This window comes from Babylonia areolata, chromosome 20, assembly GCF_041734735.1.
Source record: "Babylonia areolata isolate BAREFJ2019XMU chromosome 20, ASM4173473v1, whole genome shotgun sequence".
NCBI classification, from domain to species: Eukaryota; Metazoa; Mollusca; class Gastropoda; order Neogastropoda; family Buccinidae; genus Babylonia; species Babylonia areolata.
The window spans coordinates 3,507,397-3,525,668 of record NC_134895.1 but is presented as its reverse complement, the minus strand read 5'-3'; the positions used below and the strand labels follow the sequence as shown (position 1 = coordinate 3,525,668).

At 43.6% G+C, this 18,272-nt stretch overlaps 1 protein-coding gene across 1 annotated transcript; it reads right to left on the bottom strand.

Moving 5' to 3' along the window:
• Positions 1-1,129: 1,129 nt before the first annotated feature.
• LOC143295091 (uncharacterized) lies at positions 1,130-8,408 on the bottom strand. The gene is made up of 3 exons (XM_076606655.1): positions 8,227-8,408; positions 5,784-6,326; positions 1,130-1,433 (listed from the first exon to the last, which is right to left on the bottom strand). The coding sequence occupies exons 2-3, from the start codon at positions 6,239-6,241 to the stop codon at positions 1,130-1,132; spliced, it is 762 nt and encodes a 253-aa protein (XP_076462770.1). The 5' UTR covers positions 6,242-6,326; positions 8,227-8,408.
• Positions 8,409-18,272: the final 9,864 nt, after the last annotated feature.

Genomic DNA, 18,272 nt, shown 5'->3' with positions numbered 1-18,272 from the left:
AGCCACACTGGCTCTCTGGTAGGAGACCTTGCTCAAGGTGCGCTATGAGACGGTTGAGTAGCACTCTGGCCAGAGTCTTGCCTGCGACGGACAGCATGGATATTCCACGATGGTTGTCACAGGCCTGACGGTTTCCTTTGCGCTTGTTGCGAAATAGCATGCGCTTTATTTATCACATTGACTGTATAAAAAGTAATAAATAAAATTAAAAACCCACACATACTCGTTACTTAGAAGACCAGAACCGACTATAACAGAACAAAAGCTGTCATTGTAAGACGTGAAGAGTCGATACGTCTCACTGTTTTCGTGTCGCACGATACAGAGATGCTTCCAGAGACAACAGCGGAGGGATGACTGTGCGCTGTAGGCATATATTGCTACATATAGATCATCAAACATTGTGTGCCTGCACAATGATGTCACCAGCAAATGATGGGGCGGGTGGTGGTGGGAGCTGATAAAAGGAGGGGGATGGGGTGAGGGAAGTATTGATGCGACTGCACTCACAAAGTGAGCGTACATTTACCAATTAGCGGTCTCACTATATATATATATATATATATATATATATATATATATATATATATATATATATATATAATTACACATATATATATGTGTGTGTGTGTTTGTGTGTGTGTGTGTGAATAAACAACATACAATACATACGCACGAGCGCGCGCGCTCACGCACGCACACACAGTTGCCACAAACACTCACACACAGATACACACACAAACGCGCACGCGCATAGATGCTCATACGTGAATACACATACATGTAGACACATGCACACTCCGTAATTCTCCTTCCTCACACACACGCCACACACACACACACACACACACACACACACACACACACACACACACACACACACACACACCTCACACTGGCATTTTAATTTGCAATGGGATAAAAAAAAAAATTTAAAAAACCACTCAGTATTCTTTGAAAAGATCTTTACATGCGTGCTTTCATATCAGTACAGCTGGATGAAGTTGTTTTTGGTTTTTTATTCCTGTAGATGGGTTTTCCCCCACTTTGCGCAGTAGAAGTACTGGCATTTTCATTTTCAACTGGATAAAAACACTAACGACATGCTCAGTATTCTTTGAAAATATCTTTACAAGCGTGCATTCATATCAATACTGTTAAATGCACTTTGTGCAGTGAAGGCGTTCACACTGGCAGCTGGTTGTTGTTGTTTGTTTTGTTTCGTTTTTCCTCCTGCTGTGGTCTGATTCCTGTTGGCCCTGCCCAGTAGCTGCCAGAAGGTCTGTCTGTAGCGGGAGCCCATGGTGTAGTAGACGGCGATGTTGAAGGTGGCGTTGAGGTAGGACAGGATGTCCAAGCACCAGATGCACGTGCCGTACAGGTTGTGAAGTCGTCGACCTGGGCTCATCTCTGGTATGAACGGCCACACCACCCTGCCCACACAGGGAGCCAGAGAGTCAAGTTCGAATCTCACACTCGCAAACATTTTCTCTTCCCCCCCCCCCCCCCCCCCCCCCCCCCCTCTTCTCCATAGACCCCTGAGTTCTGGCCTGGACGCTAGTTTTTGGGGTTTTTTTTTTTCGAATGAGGCAATAAACCGAGGTCCCGTGTGCACCATGCACATAGCGCGCGTAAACGAACCCACGGCAGCCGAAAGGTTGTCCCACGCAAAATTCTGTAGAAAAGGGGAAACCAATACACTTGCAGGCAGAAATGAAAAAGCGTGGCGATTTCACTGTAGCCACGCACTCTCCCTGGGGAGTGCTGCCTGAATTTCACACAGAGAAACTGGTTGACAAGAGAGCAGTACAATACAGTAAAGATTCAACGTCACATAATACAAGCGTGAACAGTTTGCTTTACAACGTGCAGCCTCTGCACTGTTATTGGCAATGTTTTCCAGTTGTTACTGACTTTACATGTCATTCTTCCAAAGAACGTCATTTTACATATCGTTGTTATAGCAGCCAAATTATGCTTCTCTGATTTGTTTTTACCATTTTTTCATATTTTCATAAAGCGTAATATAACTGCTGATTCAAGGTCCCAGTTTGGGCAACAAATTATCATAAAACGTAATATAACTGCTGATTCGAGATGTCAGTTTGGACAGCATACCATGAAGTGTAATGTGACTGCTGTTTCGAGGTCCTAATTTGGACAACATATCATAAAACATAATGTAACTGCTGATTCTAGGTCCTAATATGCACAACATATCATAAAACGCAATGTGACTGCTGATTCGAGGTCCTAGTTTAGACAACATATAAAACGTATTCTAACTGCTGATGTGAGGTCCTAGTTGGGACAACATATAAAACGTGATGTGACTGCTGATTCGAGGTCCTAGTTTAGACAACATATAAAACGTATTCTAACTGCTGATGTGAGGTCCTAGTTGGGACAACATATAAAACGTGATGTGACTGCTGATTCGAGGTCCTAGTTTAGACAACATATAACATAAAACTGTTACTCTAGTGTCTTCACTGACAATCGCGTGTCTTCACTAACATCTTCAGTGTGTACCTTCAGCTATGCATCGTGCCACACTGCTTTTTAAAGAATCAACGATCATTCCTTTTTCAGAGAAAACAGCGTGGCTGCATTAATGATTATCGTCATGTAGCCTTAACATCCTTTGTCATCGAAATATCTGAGTGCTTAATTTTGCAGAATCTGGAAACATGCATTCCGCTATCATTTGACCTTTTTTTAAAGTTCGCCTATAAGCTAGCAGATCTGCTGAAGATGCCATTATCATTGGTCTTCAGAGTTCGCCAATGAAGCAATCTGGTGAAAATGCCGTTAGCATTGGTCTTCACCACGTCCTCATTCACCCCGAAAACACAAAGGTTTTTTCTTTTTCTTTTTAATGATTACATCCTGCGTTTAACGCAGTTCTGCTATATCAAAGCCCTACTTCAAATTGAAAGAAGTCTCGCCGCCTGATCAATCTGTGCATGGATCCTAGATTTTCTACGAAGCAGACCACAAGTCAGTGCAGTCACTAGAAGTGGATTGTTAAACTTTCTGGTGGCAGCTGATTGATACTGCGGAGTCTGTTCCAAGGTGTTGCCTCAACGTCCGCGCAAATCTGTTCCTGTCGAAGAAATCATTGCGTCCTCAGGAGCAGCATGCAGACAGATTACAGACCCCGCTACGACTGACAGTCTTCACAGAGAGGCAGTCGTGATTGTAAAGGCAAGAAAACCACCCAGATCTAACATTTCTTAAAACAAAATAAAGTCAAATGAAATAAAGAAATAGGAGGAAGCCCCCAGGTCTTTATCCAAAGATGACAAGGTTGTCATCCTCCAAGCGGATGACGTCACAGCTGCGGTTCTCTTGAACATTGTTGACTTTGAATCCAAGGTCAGGGCCTTGCTTGAGGACTCGCGCACTAAAATATTAGCGTATGAAAGAACCTTTAAAAATCATGGAAGAGGATAACGGTATCCACCGGTCTTTATTCCAGAAACTTTACACCACTTCTATAAGAGTCCAAAACCTGTCCAGACTTTTAAAAATAATTACAAGGAGAAAACTCATCTGAGACCAATTGTTTCTCGTTGTGGTTGTGTGACATACAGTATCTCGCATGTGCCCTTGTCCCATTGACTGGCAACACACCTCCCCAGATCGTCAATAGTGAAGATCTCATTTGCAAAACAAAAGACCTGGTCTTGGAAAAGACGAGAAACCAATATTCATTGATGTTTGCTTTCACTTCACCTGTACCCCGTGGACCAAGCTGTAGAGGCATCAAAGACAAACTGACAGAAGACAGATACGTAAGTGAGCTGAATCAGTATGAACTACTCGATCTTATGGAATCATGTCTTTCCTGCTCTTATTTCAGTTTCAGATTTTTTTTTTTTTTTTTTTTTTTTACAGAAGTACGAAACTGCGATGGGTTCATCAGTGGTGCCTATTGTTGCCGGTCTTTATAAGGAGAAGTTTGAAAGAACAGTTTCAGTTTCAGTTTCAGTAGCTCAAGAAGGCGTCACTGCGTTCGGACAAATCCATATACGCTACACCACATCTGCCAAGCAGATGCCTGACCAGCGGCGTAACCCAACGCGCTTAGTCAGGCCTTGAGAAGAAGAAGAAAAAAAGGGGTGAATAAATAATAGATAAATACATTTTTTTTAAAAACCTACTACTGCTACTACTACTAACATGTATAATGCGCAAAAACTTGATGAAGTCAACTATAACCGTAAATAAATAAATAAATAATTTAAAAAATTGAAAGAACAGCTGTCAAAAGTACCACGCGTACCCCTACCTTTCGGTGTAAGTATGCTGATTACATTTTAACCTCCAGGAACTCTCCACTTAAACTCTCAATGGACTGGAACATTAAGTTCACTTCAGACTGAAGAGGACAGGAAAACTGTCTTTCTGAAACTCTCCTGCACTGTCAGTCTGGTGGTACAGTCAAGATTCACGTGCTCAGGAAGCTAACCCACACTGACCAGTACTTGACTTTTCACCCTTTGGAACACAAAAATATCCGACTTACTTTCATCAAGCAGACGTTCTTGTGGTGGAAAACTTTTCTTCCTTTCAGTTTCTCAAGGAGGCGTCACTGCGTTCGGACAAATCCATATACGCCATACCACATTTACTAGGCAGATGCCTGGCCAGCAGTAAAACCCAACGCACTTTATCAGGCCTTGAGTGTATGCTTATATATTTGTTTACCTGTCATAATGGATTTCCTCCACATAATTTTGCCATGGGTTCTTTGTCAGTGCGCCAAGTGCGTGCTGCACATGGGACCTCGGTTTATCGTCTCATCCGAATGACTAGACGCTCAGTTTGATTTTCCAGTCAAATTTAGGAGAAAGAGTGAGAGCGGGATTCGATCCCAGACCATCACGGATTCTGAATTGGCAGATGAGCTTTTTAACCACTCTGCCACCTTCTCTGCAGTGGAAGATGCAAACTGGAAAGGCGGGAAGGCAGATGTGAAGACGGCTCTTCAATCCCATGGATTTCCCAGTTGGCTGTTTGGTGCCCCTGTTTCCTCATGGCAGAGAAAGACACCACAGCAGAACAAAATCCTGACGAGCATTCCGTACAATCGTGGGATATCAGAGAGGGTAGCCCGAGACCTCAGACAGCACAGATCCAAGCTTTTCCTCAGACTTCCTTTCGGCCTGAACCGGACCCACGTGAGGGAAGTCACCAGGAAGGCCAAGAAGTGTTGGGTCATGTACCACATTCAGTACACTGACTGTGAGGAGGACTATGTCAGACAGACAGAGAGCGCTGGACAGACGTTTCAAGGAACATCAAAGCAGAAGTGAACCTGCATTCCTTGAGCCCCTTACGTTACAGACCCATAGCACTGACCTGGACGGGACATGTGCGCTGTGCACAGAGGCCAGTATCTGAAAGAGGTAGGTAAAAGAAGCTGTCCAAATCAAGACGAGAAAGTCAAGCTTCAGGCAGGTCACTGGCCTGGAGCTCTCACCAATAATATTTATGACTGTGTGTCTCAACACCACGGCTGGGCGCCTGTGGCCTGGCAACTTTAATGCAGTTGTGAACTTAGTTCGCCCGCACCCTGTCCATCCAAAGGCTTTCCTGAATCAGTTCTGCTGTGGAAAGTAGTGTGAAACCAATGAAATATGATACAAGTCATGATACAAGTCTGTGTTAGGAAACTTTCTTCCAAATGGACACAGAATCAGATAATGTATGCCAACAAACCATATAAATCCTGTTGTTCATCAACATGTCCACAGCATGTGGATACTACCTCTCACCTGAACACGGCAATAGGGAAGACACAGATGACGAAGAAGATCGAGTTGTAGACCAGCATCATGGTCAGCGCCACCTCTCGTGCAGACACACTGCCACTGGACGAGGTGCCAGACCGCCATGCTGCTGCCTGCCGGAGTTTGATCATCGTCAAGGCCGTTGTCACAATCACAATCACGATCGTCACCACCGGAATAGCAATGCCGTATACAAAGGAATCCAAAAAGTCAATCACCTTCTGGTGATTCAGGTACAGCTGTGAAGGAGCGATGGTCCACACCTCGCTGCTGGTGCTGGGGTCGAAGGCACACACTATACGGTACCGGGCTGTGACGAAGAAGTACAGTCCCACCACCACCACGTTCACCAGCACAATGATGACGGTGGTGGTGGAGGTGGACAGCACAGTCTGGGAGCGGAGAGGCTGCAGGATACAGAAGCATCTCTCACTGGCGATCATGGCAGAGATGACCTCTGACACCCAGGTGAAGCCGTAGAATCCCAGCAGGTTGTGGTTGGTGACGAACCGTAATATTACGCCATATCTGAAACAACAGTGTCAAGTAATTATCGTGCACATCATTTTTATGGGAAAGTAAAATTAAAAAAAAAAAAAAATCTCCGTCCATACAGTCAAGACAGTTCATAGGTTAAACACCAAATTTTTTAGTGACAAATGATATAAGTTTTTCTGGGTAAAATGGATTAGCCACAAGCTTCCTTACACCATGCCCTGACAAAAACGAATCCTGGTACATACCTAAAACGATGTGAATAAAAAAATTAACAGAATAGTGAACAGTTAACATTATAGATAATATGAACATCTTCACACACACACACACACACACACACACACACACACACACACACACACACACACACACACACAAACATACATACATACAAGCATATATACATACATACATGCATACATACATACACAGTACTTCTGAACCATTTTCCCGGCACACGCACATTGTTGGAGAGCAAATGAAGAAAACTGTCGGTTTAATAGGTCAGAGAAAGAACAATAACTGTTCCATCATATACTAATTTTCATGAACGCTTTTTCAAATGTTATAGTAATGCTAAGAATGCTAACAACAACAACAACTACTACTACTACTACTACTACTACTACTAATAATAATAATAATATAGTAATAATGATAATAATAACAATAATGAAAACGATAATAATAATAATAATAATAATAATAATAATGATAATGAAAACGATAATGAAAACGATAATAATAATAATAATAATAATAGTAATAATTATAATAATAACAATAATGAATACGATAATAATAATAATAATAATAATAATAATAATAATAATAATAATAATGAAAACGATAATGAAAACGATAATAATAATAATAATAATGATAATAAAAATAATAATAATGGACACTTATATAACGCGTTTCTCCTGAAGCACTGCTCAAAGCGCTTTACATTTCGTTCCCCGCTCCTAAGATGGACTTATTTTCGCAGAGACCCAGGCTTTGACACACCACCAACAGACCCGGAGAAATAAGGTGAACAGTTATGTGCAGCGCGCAAGTGACTTTTCACAGAGTTAAGGGAGAAGAAGGAAAAAAAAGGGTTCACATCATCCTCCAACCTCCACCTGTGCAAAAACCTCCATCCTCCCAAGCCTCCGTTGACAATGATGAATATCTACCTCAAGAAACACAAAGCACCAGTACCAAGCACTGACCTTGACCCAAACCAGTGCATCTATCGGCACGTTGGACTTTTGAAGGGAGAGAACCATGGTCACTTTGCCAAGTCGTCCACTGATGCAACGAACAATAGCGCTATCCACAGGTACTGTACAGCTGCGCTTTGTATACATAGTACTACTGCTACGTTCACGCAAGCGTGCGCCCGCTACGTTTCCTTCTTTGAATATATATGATTTCTTTGATTAAAAAAAATAAAAAATAAAAAATAAATCAAATCAAATCAAATCAAATAAAAAGGTGTCATCTTTCAGCATTTCGTGATGCACAAACTGTCTTTGTGTCATTTGAGAGAGAGTCACAGTTCTTTAAAAGAGATGGCAGAATTCAGAGACATTGTTTATGAACGGCTGCCTCTACTTGTTTACAGGTGAGAGGTCTTTGGTATTTGTGAGGCAAAGCACAGACTGGAGAAAGGGCAGCCACTACTGCGCAGAAAAGATATAATTATCCTGAGGTCAGTCCTGAGATGTACTGTTTGAGGGCCACGGAGGAGGTTATTGCCATTCCTAACCAACCATCCAAACTGGGAGGAACAGGATGTATTATTCCTAACAAGTGGTGCTCAAGAATAACAAGAACGAACATGAAGTTGCTTTCAACACCCATGCGAAATTTCTTCTCCGTTACCAAGGCGTGGAACGACTCAGCATCTAACAGACACCATCAATGTGATTGATCAACTCACTGTCAGGGGGATGAATTTCCAGAATGCAGTTTTCGCTTAATTCACTCCGCTTTGAAATCAGCTCAGCAGGTGACTGGCACAATCAAGTAATGCCAGTTCTAGCTATTTGTGGACCGTGATTAAGGTGAGCCCCATTTGATCCAACCAAACGTTGGTGGTGACGTGTGACACAGGTAGAGACGTCAGTCCTTTATATCCAGAATAAAGCATCTGAGGAACCAACTGATCCAACGTGCGATGTGCGTGTGTCACTCTAACCAAATGAATGTCTGCTCACCCTGGTGGTACAATTTGAAACTTTAGTGTGTCGCGAGAGGAAAGGTTACGGTTTTGACCTTTTTCTCCTATTTCGTGTGCCGGCGTGCTGATCAGTACTTCTGATTAGCTTGTAAACTTCGAAAGCCTGTTTTTTCTGTCCTTCGTGTTGTGTGCCGTGTCATTTCCTTGTTCTGCACGTACTGTTATCTTAGTATGCAGCAGCTGCTGTAATTTTAAACTTGCTTTTGAAGTCAGATGCGTGGAGAACTCTCGAAAAGAAGCCGCGGCATCGCTCTGGATGTTCAGATTGTGGCAAATGTTGATTGCCCAGTTTTGTCGACACCTGTGTGTTGAAGACAGTTATTCTGAGCATGGTGCACCAAGGGGACACGTTTTACCATGCCTGTTGTTGCTGTTTGTTTCTTTGTTTTTTGCTTGTTTGTTTTTTTTTGGTTTGGTTTGGTTTTGTTGTCGTTGTTTTTCCAGTGCCTGAGCTCGCTGGGAAGGCAAACGGGCAAGCGTCTTGTCATCGGAATGCAGCGGCAGTACAAGTCAAGTGCTGACACTGCAACCCAACCATTCCTTTTCTCTTTTCCGTTGTCTCCCTTCTCCCTGTCCAATTACGTCCCTTGGCCTTTGCCCAGCATCAGCATCTCACTGTTGGAGTGGACCATTGCAAACCGTCATATCAACATCTTACCTTCGGATTTTCTGCCAGCCCCAGCAACGGTACTGCTCAACGTATGCGGTCAGTGGTGTCGGCAAGGGACGTCACCAAGACTCCTGTTCCGCTCCCTCCTCCTCTTCAGGACTGCTGCAGCAGGGGAGGGCTAGGACGTCACCCATCACAAGTCATCATTGTTCTCGCCTCGTCTGTCGTCACTCTTCATCGTGGTCATCGGGTATTCCATCGGTGTCATTGACGGGCGCAATAGCCGAGTGGTTAAAATGTTGGACCTTCAATCTGACAGTACCGGGTTCGAATCTCGGAAACGGCGCCTGGTAGGAAAAGGGTGGGGATTTTCCCGTTCTCCCAGGTGAACATGTGTGCAGATTTTCTATTGCCTGAACCCCCTTCGTGTGTATACGCACGCAGATCAAATACGCACGTTAAAGATCCTGTAATCCATGTTTGCGTTCGGTGGGTTATGGAAAGAAAAAACATACCCAGCATGCACACCTCCCAAAACGGAGGGTGGCTGCCTACATAGCGGTGAAAATAAACAAAATGGTCATGCACGTAAAATATTACATGTCTGTCTGAGTGTGTATATGTACGTGCCTGAAATCTGATTGAATTACACAGGAAAGAATGATGAGCGCCCAATGGCAGCCGTAAGTCGGCTCTACCCAGGCAGACAGCCTGTAGTGCAAATGACACTGAGTTTGTAAAGCGCTTAGAGCTTGGTCTCTGACCGAGGACAGGCGCTATATAAGTATACATATCAAATCGAATCAAACTTCATCCCTTCAGCTTTTCAACCAGCCCCTGCAACGGCACCGCTCATCGTCAGCGATCAGGGATAGGTGGGAAAGGTCAAGGTTCCCGTTCTGCACACACACACCCCCACGCCCCCCCCCCCCCCCCCCCCCCCCCCCCCCCGCCGCCCCCTCCGCCCCCCGCCCCCTGCCCTCTTATCCCCCCAACCCCCTTCTTTCCTTTATGCTCGAGCTATAGAGGGAGGGCAGAAAGGACATCCATCATCACCATCAACTTTGATTGTCATATTCATCACCCAGGATCCATGTATGTGTGAAATCATGTGTATATGTGGGAGAATGTGCGTATGCGAGCATGTGTGTGTGGATTTCGTATGGCACAGAACTATATAGTAGTATATTGTGATTGCTTCGGGGTTTTTTTCATCGCCATATCTTTGTGTTTGTTATTGTTTTTGTGGGAATAAAACAAGGAGGGTTGGGGTACGACATAAAACTTCAATAGACAAAGAAAAATGATAAAGAAAGAAGGAAAGAAACATTGTTGTCGTCACCATTCTTCCCGTCGTCACCATCATCATCAGAAACAGTTTCAGTTTTCAGTTTCAGTTTCTCAAGAAGGCGTCACTACGTTCGGACAAATCCATATACGCTACACCACGTCTGCGAGGCAGATGCCTCACGGCAGCATAACCCAATGCGCATGTCAGTCCTTGAGTAAATGGGTTTTTTTTATCTGTGTACCTATCAGAGTGGATTTCCTTTTTCGTAATTTTGCCACAGGACAACACTCTCGTTGCCATGGGTTCTTTTTCGGTGCGTCAAGTGCGTGCTGCATACGGGACCTCAGTTTATCGCCTCATCCGAACGACTAGATGCTCAGTTTGATTTTCCAGTCAAACTTGGGAGAAAGGGCGAGAGCGGGATTCGAACCCAGACCCTCACGGACTCTCTGTATTGGCTGCTGAGCGTCTTGACCATTCTGCCGCCTTCTTCCATCAACAACAAACAACAACAATTCTCTAGAAACGCATATATACATATATATATATATATATATATATATATAGAGAGAGAGAGAGAGAGAGAGAGAGAGAGAGATCTCCCTTTGTTTCTTCTTATTTCTGTCCCACTGTCCTAAGATTTTCTTCTGTTTCTTCCTGCATCCCTTTCCCTTTCTGGGCCATGGGGAACTCTTGACATGTGTAGCTAGTGCAAACCAATTGGAATCAAAGGACAGGTCGTTGTGTGTGTGTGTGTGTGTGTGTGTGTGTGTGGAGGGGGGTGGGGGCTTAGTTGTTCATTCCCAGGGGTGAAAAATGATAACGAGAAGAGCTGGACAAAAAATTTTTTTTTTTTTTTAATGTGGTTTAACGAAATTACTTCTCTTTGGTGGTGAACTGCCTGTAGATCTGTTCCGCGTACAGGAGGAAGATGGTGCTCAGGTAGAGGAAGTCAGACAGGGCCAGTGAGAAGAGACACACGTTGATGCGTTCCTTCAGCCCCTGTCGGTAGAACACCGCCATGTTGATGACGTTGGCAGGCCCCCCGAACAGAAACAGAGGCACACTGAGGGTGTCTGCCACACGGCGCGTGATGGCCATCGCCTGAGCACTGAGCACATTGTCAGGGTTGTCCCAGGGGATGAACTCTTCAAACTGCAGCACCATGCAGTCTGATGGATCTGTCTTCTGAGTGTTGTTGAGGAGAACATCGGTCACGTTGTGCTCACGTGCTGCTGGCGTGGTCTCGCTGAAGATTGCAGCCATCATTGATGTCTCTTTGAGTGAAGCTGCCATGATAAACACAGTCCATCTAACAAATGATAATACATATTGTGCATTTCGTGTGTATGTTTTGAAAAGTAAACCACACTCACCATAAACCAGAATTAGTGTGCTGCACACGAATTTAAATCCACAGAAAGATATTAACTGAACAACACTTCATACAGCCATGAACAGCACCGCAGTTTGGTAGCATTGCACATGGCACAGTGATTTCTGAATCAGGTATTTTTGCACTCAGCACCTATGTGAATAGAAAACGCTTCAGTCAATCTCCTCATTTGGGGGACGGATTTTTGAGAATCCGAATGCGTTTCGTTCCTTTGTCGCGAAGGTCCATGGCAAATAACTCAGCAGTTATGTAACTCGTGTTCTGCGGACACGAGGCCCCAACTTACCCCAGCTGATTTTTGGAAATGATTATATTTCTTTTAATGATAAGACAGGAACGTACAGCGAATATGTTTTGAGCTGACAGTGTACGTTCGTCGGACCACTACATATTCGTGTTTCGTGATAATTTCGGTTATAATTCTTTGTCACACTGAACGTTCGTAACATTACGCCAGGGTAAACTAGTTTGTATCTAGAAGTTAAGTAGACATTGAAGATGTAGCGTTTCCCTCCTGGCTGCTGAAATTCCGTCAATCATTAAACGACGAAAGCTGGCTTGGTTTTGACACGTCACCAGAACCGACGCCCTGTCAAAAACCACCCTGCAAGGCACTGTGCTGGGGAGGACGGAAACGCTGACAACACAAAAGCTGGTCTGAAATCATCAAGGTCTCGACAGGGATGACTTTCCCGGATCTTCTCTCGACAGCCGAAAACAGAACAGCGTGGAATAGGTCGTCCGTTTCTTCAGCTCTCGTGTCCCCACGACAACCCCGAAGTTGAGGGACTGATAGCACTTTTTTTTTTTAACCCTTTCACCGCCAGTCAATTTAGAGTACAAAATTCCCTTTTGGTATAAACACATGGGTCCACTACCACGCCGGTGCATAAATGCGAGCTTGGCGGTGAAAGGATTAACAACAGATCTGGTGCAGCGCATATGTATCAATATGCATGTATTGGCATCTCCTTGAAACTGAAAAACTGAGGGACTAGTAATGAATATAGGCCGTTGTTAGAGTGCAGAATGAACGTGATGTTGTAAACTTACACTTGAGTGGACCCCTTCTGTCCTGATTGACTGGGTGGATGTGAGACCCAAATCACCTGTCAACGGAAAAAGACTGTCGTGATTGACTGGGTGGATGTGAGACCCAAATCACCTGTCAACGGAAAAAGACTGTCGTGATTGACTGGGTGGATGTGAGACCCAAATCACCTGTCAACGGATAAAGACTGTCCTGACTGACTGGGTGGATGTGAGACCCAAATTACCTGTCAACGGATAAAGACTGTCCTGACTGACTGGGTGGATGTGAGACCCAAATTACCTGTCAACGGATAAAGACTGTCCTGACTGACTGGGTGGATGTGAGACCCAAATTACCTGTCAACGGAAAAAGACTGTCCTGACTGACTGGGTGGATGTGAGACCCAAATTACCTGTCAACGGATAAAGACTGTCCTGACTGACTGGGTGGATGTGAGACCCAAATTACCTGTCAACGGATAAAGACTATCGTGATTGACTGGATGGATGTGAGACCCAAATCACCTGTCAACGGAAAAAGACTGTCCTGACTGACTGGGTGGATGTGAGACCCAAATTACCTGTCAACGGATAAAGACTGTCCTGACTGACTGGGTGGATGTGAGACCCAAATTACCTGTCAACGGAAAAAGACTGTCGTGATTGACTGGGTGGATGTGAGACCCAAATCACCTGTCAACGGAAAAAGACTGTCGTGATTGACTGGGTGGATGTGAGACCCAAATCACCTGTCAACGGATAAAGACTGTCCTGACTGACTGGGTGGATGTGAGACCCAAATTACCTGTCAACGGAAAAAGACTGTCCTGGCCTCAGTGTCCGGATAGTCTCAGCCACGTGACATAGTGTTTTCGGAGTCCAGATCCACGGCAAGAAAATCCTGCGGCATCACAGAGTTTCACAGGGACAATTCCTCTCTCCCACCATCATCCCCTTCTGTGTCAATAACTTGACGTCTGAATTACACAGACAGACACACACACACACACACACACACACACACACACACACACACACACACACACACACACACACACACACACACACACTTATCCTCAAGACCTATTCATCGCACCAAGTATGTTCACATCCAAAATTGTTACACCCAGTTAAGAAAGGTACCGCTGTGAACTAATGGACTGACGGACTGACAGACGTCTCTGTGAGTTCTACGCCCTCGATACGACTGCAAAGTGATTGGACCAGAAACACAGTGTGCTGGTCAGATTGGGTTCATGCATTGTTTGTCAGATCACAATGAATAACCAAGAAGATGTTACATATGTAATATATTGTTTCGTATCGTACCACATCGTATCGTATCGTTATCGATGGTTTCTCCATTGCAATGGGAAATCATTTTCAGCTTAGTCTATTGTGAAGGACTGTGACTGTCAAACTAGGAGGCATAATTGCACTGGCTCTTATGCTGAAGCCTTGGGGGCTAGTTGACCTTTGGGAACCATCCCCAACGCCGACTGTCCTGAAACCCTCTTGGCCGAGAGAGTGGGGATGTAACTTGGGCAAGACACTCAACTGAGTATCCACTTTAAAAGATTCACGTACAGTAAACACATCGATGATGTAGTCTGTGTCACTGTATGTGTTCTGTCCAGAATTTGTATTTGATTCCATTTACCTGCGAACAAATAAATCGAGGTCACGCCGTCTTCTCACTAAGCATCGCCAATGCTACTGCAACTGAGATGCGGTAATACGGTGTTTCCGGAATCCCGGAAATGGCCTCAACGAAATAAACCGTTAATGATACGGGAAATACGGCTTAATTCGGGAGACTTACAAACTCTTATTGGTATGACTGTGAAGATTTTTTCCCTACTATTTTAAAACCAAATTCGGTATTGATGGACAAAGTATTTCCAGAGACAATGGCAATGTTAAAGTTTACCAAAGACAGACAGACAGACAGACAGACAGACAGACACACACACACACACACACACACACGCACGCACGCACCCACGCACGCACACACACACACACACACACACACACACACACACACACACACACACACACACACACACAACCGAACACTGGTTTATAACATAGACTCACTTTGTTTATACAAGTGAGTCAAAAAAAGCATAATTCTGAATATCACATTGGAGCAAATAAATCACACATATTGACTTTAAGAAGACTGTTACAAAACAAGACCGGTGATCTTTAGGCGTGAAGAAAATTGGGAGCTGGATTCGATATGTTTCACTGTTTTATCGTTGCACAGAAACGTGATGACTATCGTGCTTGGAAAGACGACTGCACAGGGTTAACTGCACGCTGTATATAGAGTCTGCACAATGATGCGGCTGGCAAAGGATGGGGGATGGAACAGATGAGGGGTGTTGAAAAGAGGTGGGAAGGGTGAGGGTGTTATTGATGCGACTAACACTCAGGGAAAACTAATGATGCAGGCGCAACTAACTGAATGAAAAAAAAAATTAATGAATAGAATTGGAGCAGCAAGTGTATTCCAGGATAAAGATATAAAACGAATGAAAGAATGAATAAGATATAAAGGAACCATTAATGAAGTCTTTCTTCAAATAAAAAAGAAGAAAACACTGCACAAATGGGAAGGCAAATGTCACCAACTTGTGTGTGTGCATACACAGAAAAACACACACACACACGCGCGCGCGCGCGCGCGCGAATAAACAGACATACACGCATGAACTCACTGATGCATTCATACACGCGCATGCATGCAAGCAAGCACACGCGCACATTATGCCTGCATACACCCAGCCACCCAACCATTGCCACGCGCGCGCGCGCGCTCACACACACACACACACACACACACACACACACACACACACACACACACACACAATCTGGACAATCTGCGACCTGTTTCCTTTCATAAGATATTCTATTTGAAATATATCACTCATTTCTTTTAATACAGATTCACAGCTATACCGCCCACACACAACCAATTCACACGCAACAACTCAGAAATAAAATAAGAAGCACCCTAAAGATGATACAACTTAACACTGATTAAAACACAATGGAAACTACGGTGTCGTTGCTGTTGGTACAAGCTGAGATGAACGAGCGAACATGCGTGTGTATGGATGTCGTACCGTCAGGGTGACTGACAGACAGAAATGTCGGCATGTTGTTCACAGTATTGGGAGGTTTGAGTTCGTACTGAATTTTCAGATGAACGTCATTAGATGTTGGAGTTCGTCCTGGATTTGTAGATGAACGTCACTGGAATGTTCGAGTTCGTCCTGACGTTTTAGATGAAAGTCATTAGATGTTGGAGTTCGTCTTGGATTTATAGATGACGTCACAATGGACAGACGACACGTTGTCAGCCATATTGGCTGTGGTGCAGTCATGCTACAAAAAGGTAGGTGTATTTGTTTCGTACGGTTTTTTTTTTTTTTTTTTTTTTTTTTTTTTTAGTTCGTCTTGAAGTTTTAGATGAAAGTCATGAATGTTTGAGTACTTCCTGGATTTTTTTCTAATCGTCACGGATGCTTCAGTTCGTCCTAGATTTTTAGATAAACGTGATTGAAGGTTTGAGTTCGTTCTAGATTTTATGATGAACGTCTTGCATTCGTCTCTGTAGCTATTAAATGATCTGTTGTGTGCAGAGCTTTATTTCTGAAGGTGTATTCTAGTTTTGCTGATGATTTTGTAGATATGCTTATCTGTCTGAAAGTGAACGACTGTGCAAAATGAATGTAATATAAGAGCAAAGATATGGACAAAGAAAAGCTGTTGTACTGGTAGTTAAATGAGCAGGTGAGTAATGATTGTTTCAGCACACAATTGAGCTTGTCAATGTGACGTCACAATGGACAGACGACACGTTGTCAGCCATATTGGCTGTGGTGCAGTCATACTACTGTGTATTTGTTTCGTATGTTGTTTTTTGTTGTTGTTTTGTTGTTGTTGTTGTTTTTTCACATGCCTGTCAATGAAGGCTTATATTAGAAATTTACAAAAGCTTACAGTTGGGCTAGCAGCAAAGTGAGAGATTTATGATTAATGTTTCTCCACTGCTTTAGAAATTAATTTACAGTTTAGAAGGACTATGCCTCTCAAACTAGGAGGCAAGATTGCATTGGCTGTCATTGCTGAAGTCCTTGGGGGTGATCTGGTCTTTGAGGGCCATCCCAAGGCCGACTCTCCTGAAATAAAAATTGGAATAAAACTTGGGCAAACCTCCACAACAATCAAATTGTAACCTAGATAGTTGGGACAACACTTGCCTCCTTTGCTGTGTTCTGATGGTCATAGTCGGACACTTCAAAATCACTATCATTATACTGTAAAAGTTGCTGTTCAACAGCATCTTGTTGACAATGAAGACCACATTGAATAAAGTCGTCTTGGTAATCACAACGGTGAGTAGAGAACAAAGATAAACCTGTATACGTCGAGAGCTGAACAGCAGAAACAACATTGGAAGAGTGTGGCTATTTGCCGTGCAGCCCGAGTAGTGGCCAGTTTTTTTCGGTTTTGTTGTTGTTGTTGTTTTTGTTTTTTTGTTGTTGTTTTTTTCTTTCTTGTTTTTGAAATGCCTGAATTCAATACCCGTCGACAAACTCTCTACAGGTCTGTTATTTCCAGCACAAGTAGCCCAATTTGGTTTCTTTGTTTTTTTCCATGGCAAAGTTGTCATACAATGTCCGGGGGGGAGGGGGGCGGGGGGGGGGGGGGGGGATGAAAATAACCACAGGAACGAAGAGTTTATGTTCGGTAGACAGTATACTAAATTGTGTTGTGTCATCGGTTTGTCGACAGATGTTGGGGTTGGGAAAAAATCGGGATTTTGCAAATGGTTCATATATGCACAGTAAGTTGTATTGTATTGCATTTGACTTTGAGTAAACGCTGTGATATCCATCCTTCTGTTTCTGCTTGGGGAATTCTGCCTTAAAATTTTAACAACTTTGAAGAAGTTATTTTAAGGTGCAGTTCCTGAAGCATGAAACAAAGTGATGGATACAGACAAAGAAGACAGAATTTGACGAGGAGGTTGTGAGATGAATGTCTTTAATTAATGGAACCGTTCTGACTTCCGTGTATCGTTACAAAGAACCTATCTGTGTAACAACCCTGTATTTCGGATGTCTGTATGTCAGTGTGTCTGTCTGCATTTTTGTTGTTGTTTTTTTGCAGCTTGTAATTCCTTTTACTGGTACTATGGCACTTCACAATCACCTGGGTTTTTATGTGCGTGTCTCTTTCCCAGTGCACCCCCGTCCCCGCGTCTTTATTACCTCACCCATCCTCTACATTCACTGAGTGAGCATAAGTTTACGTGTGTGTTGAAATGAATGGATGCCTTCGTGTCTTAACTCTTTCCATACGAACGGCGAAAGAGACGACGTTAACAGCGTTTCACC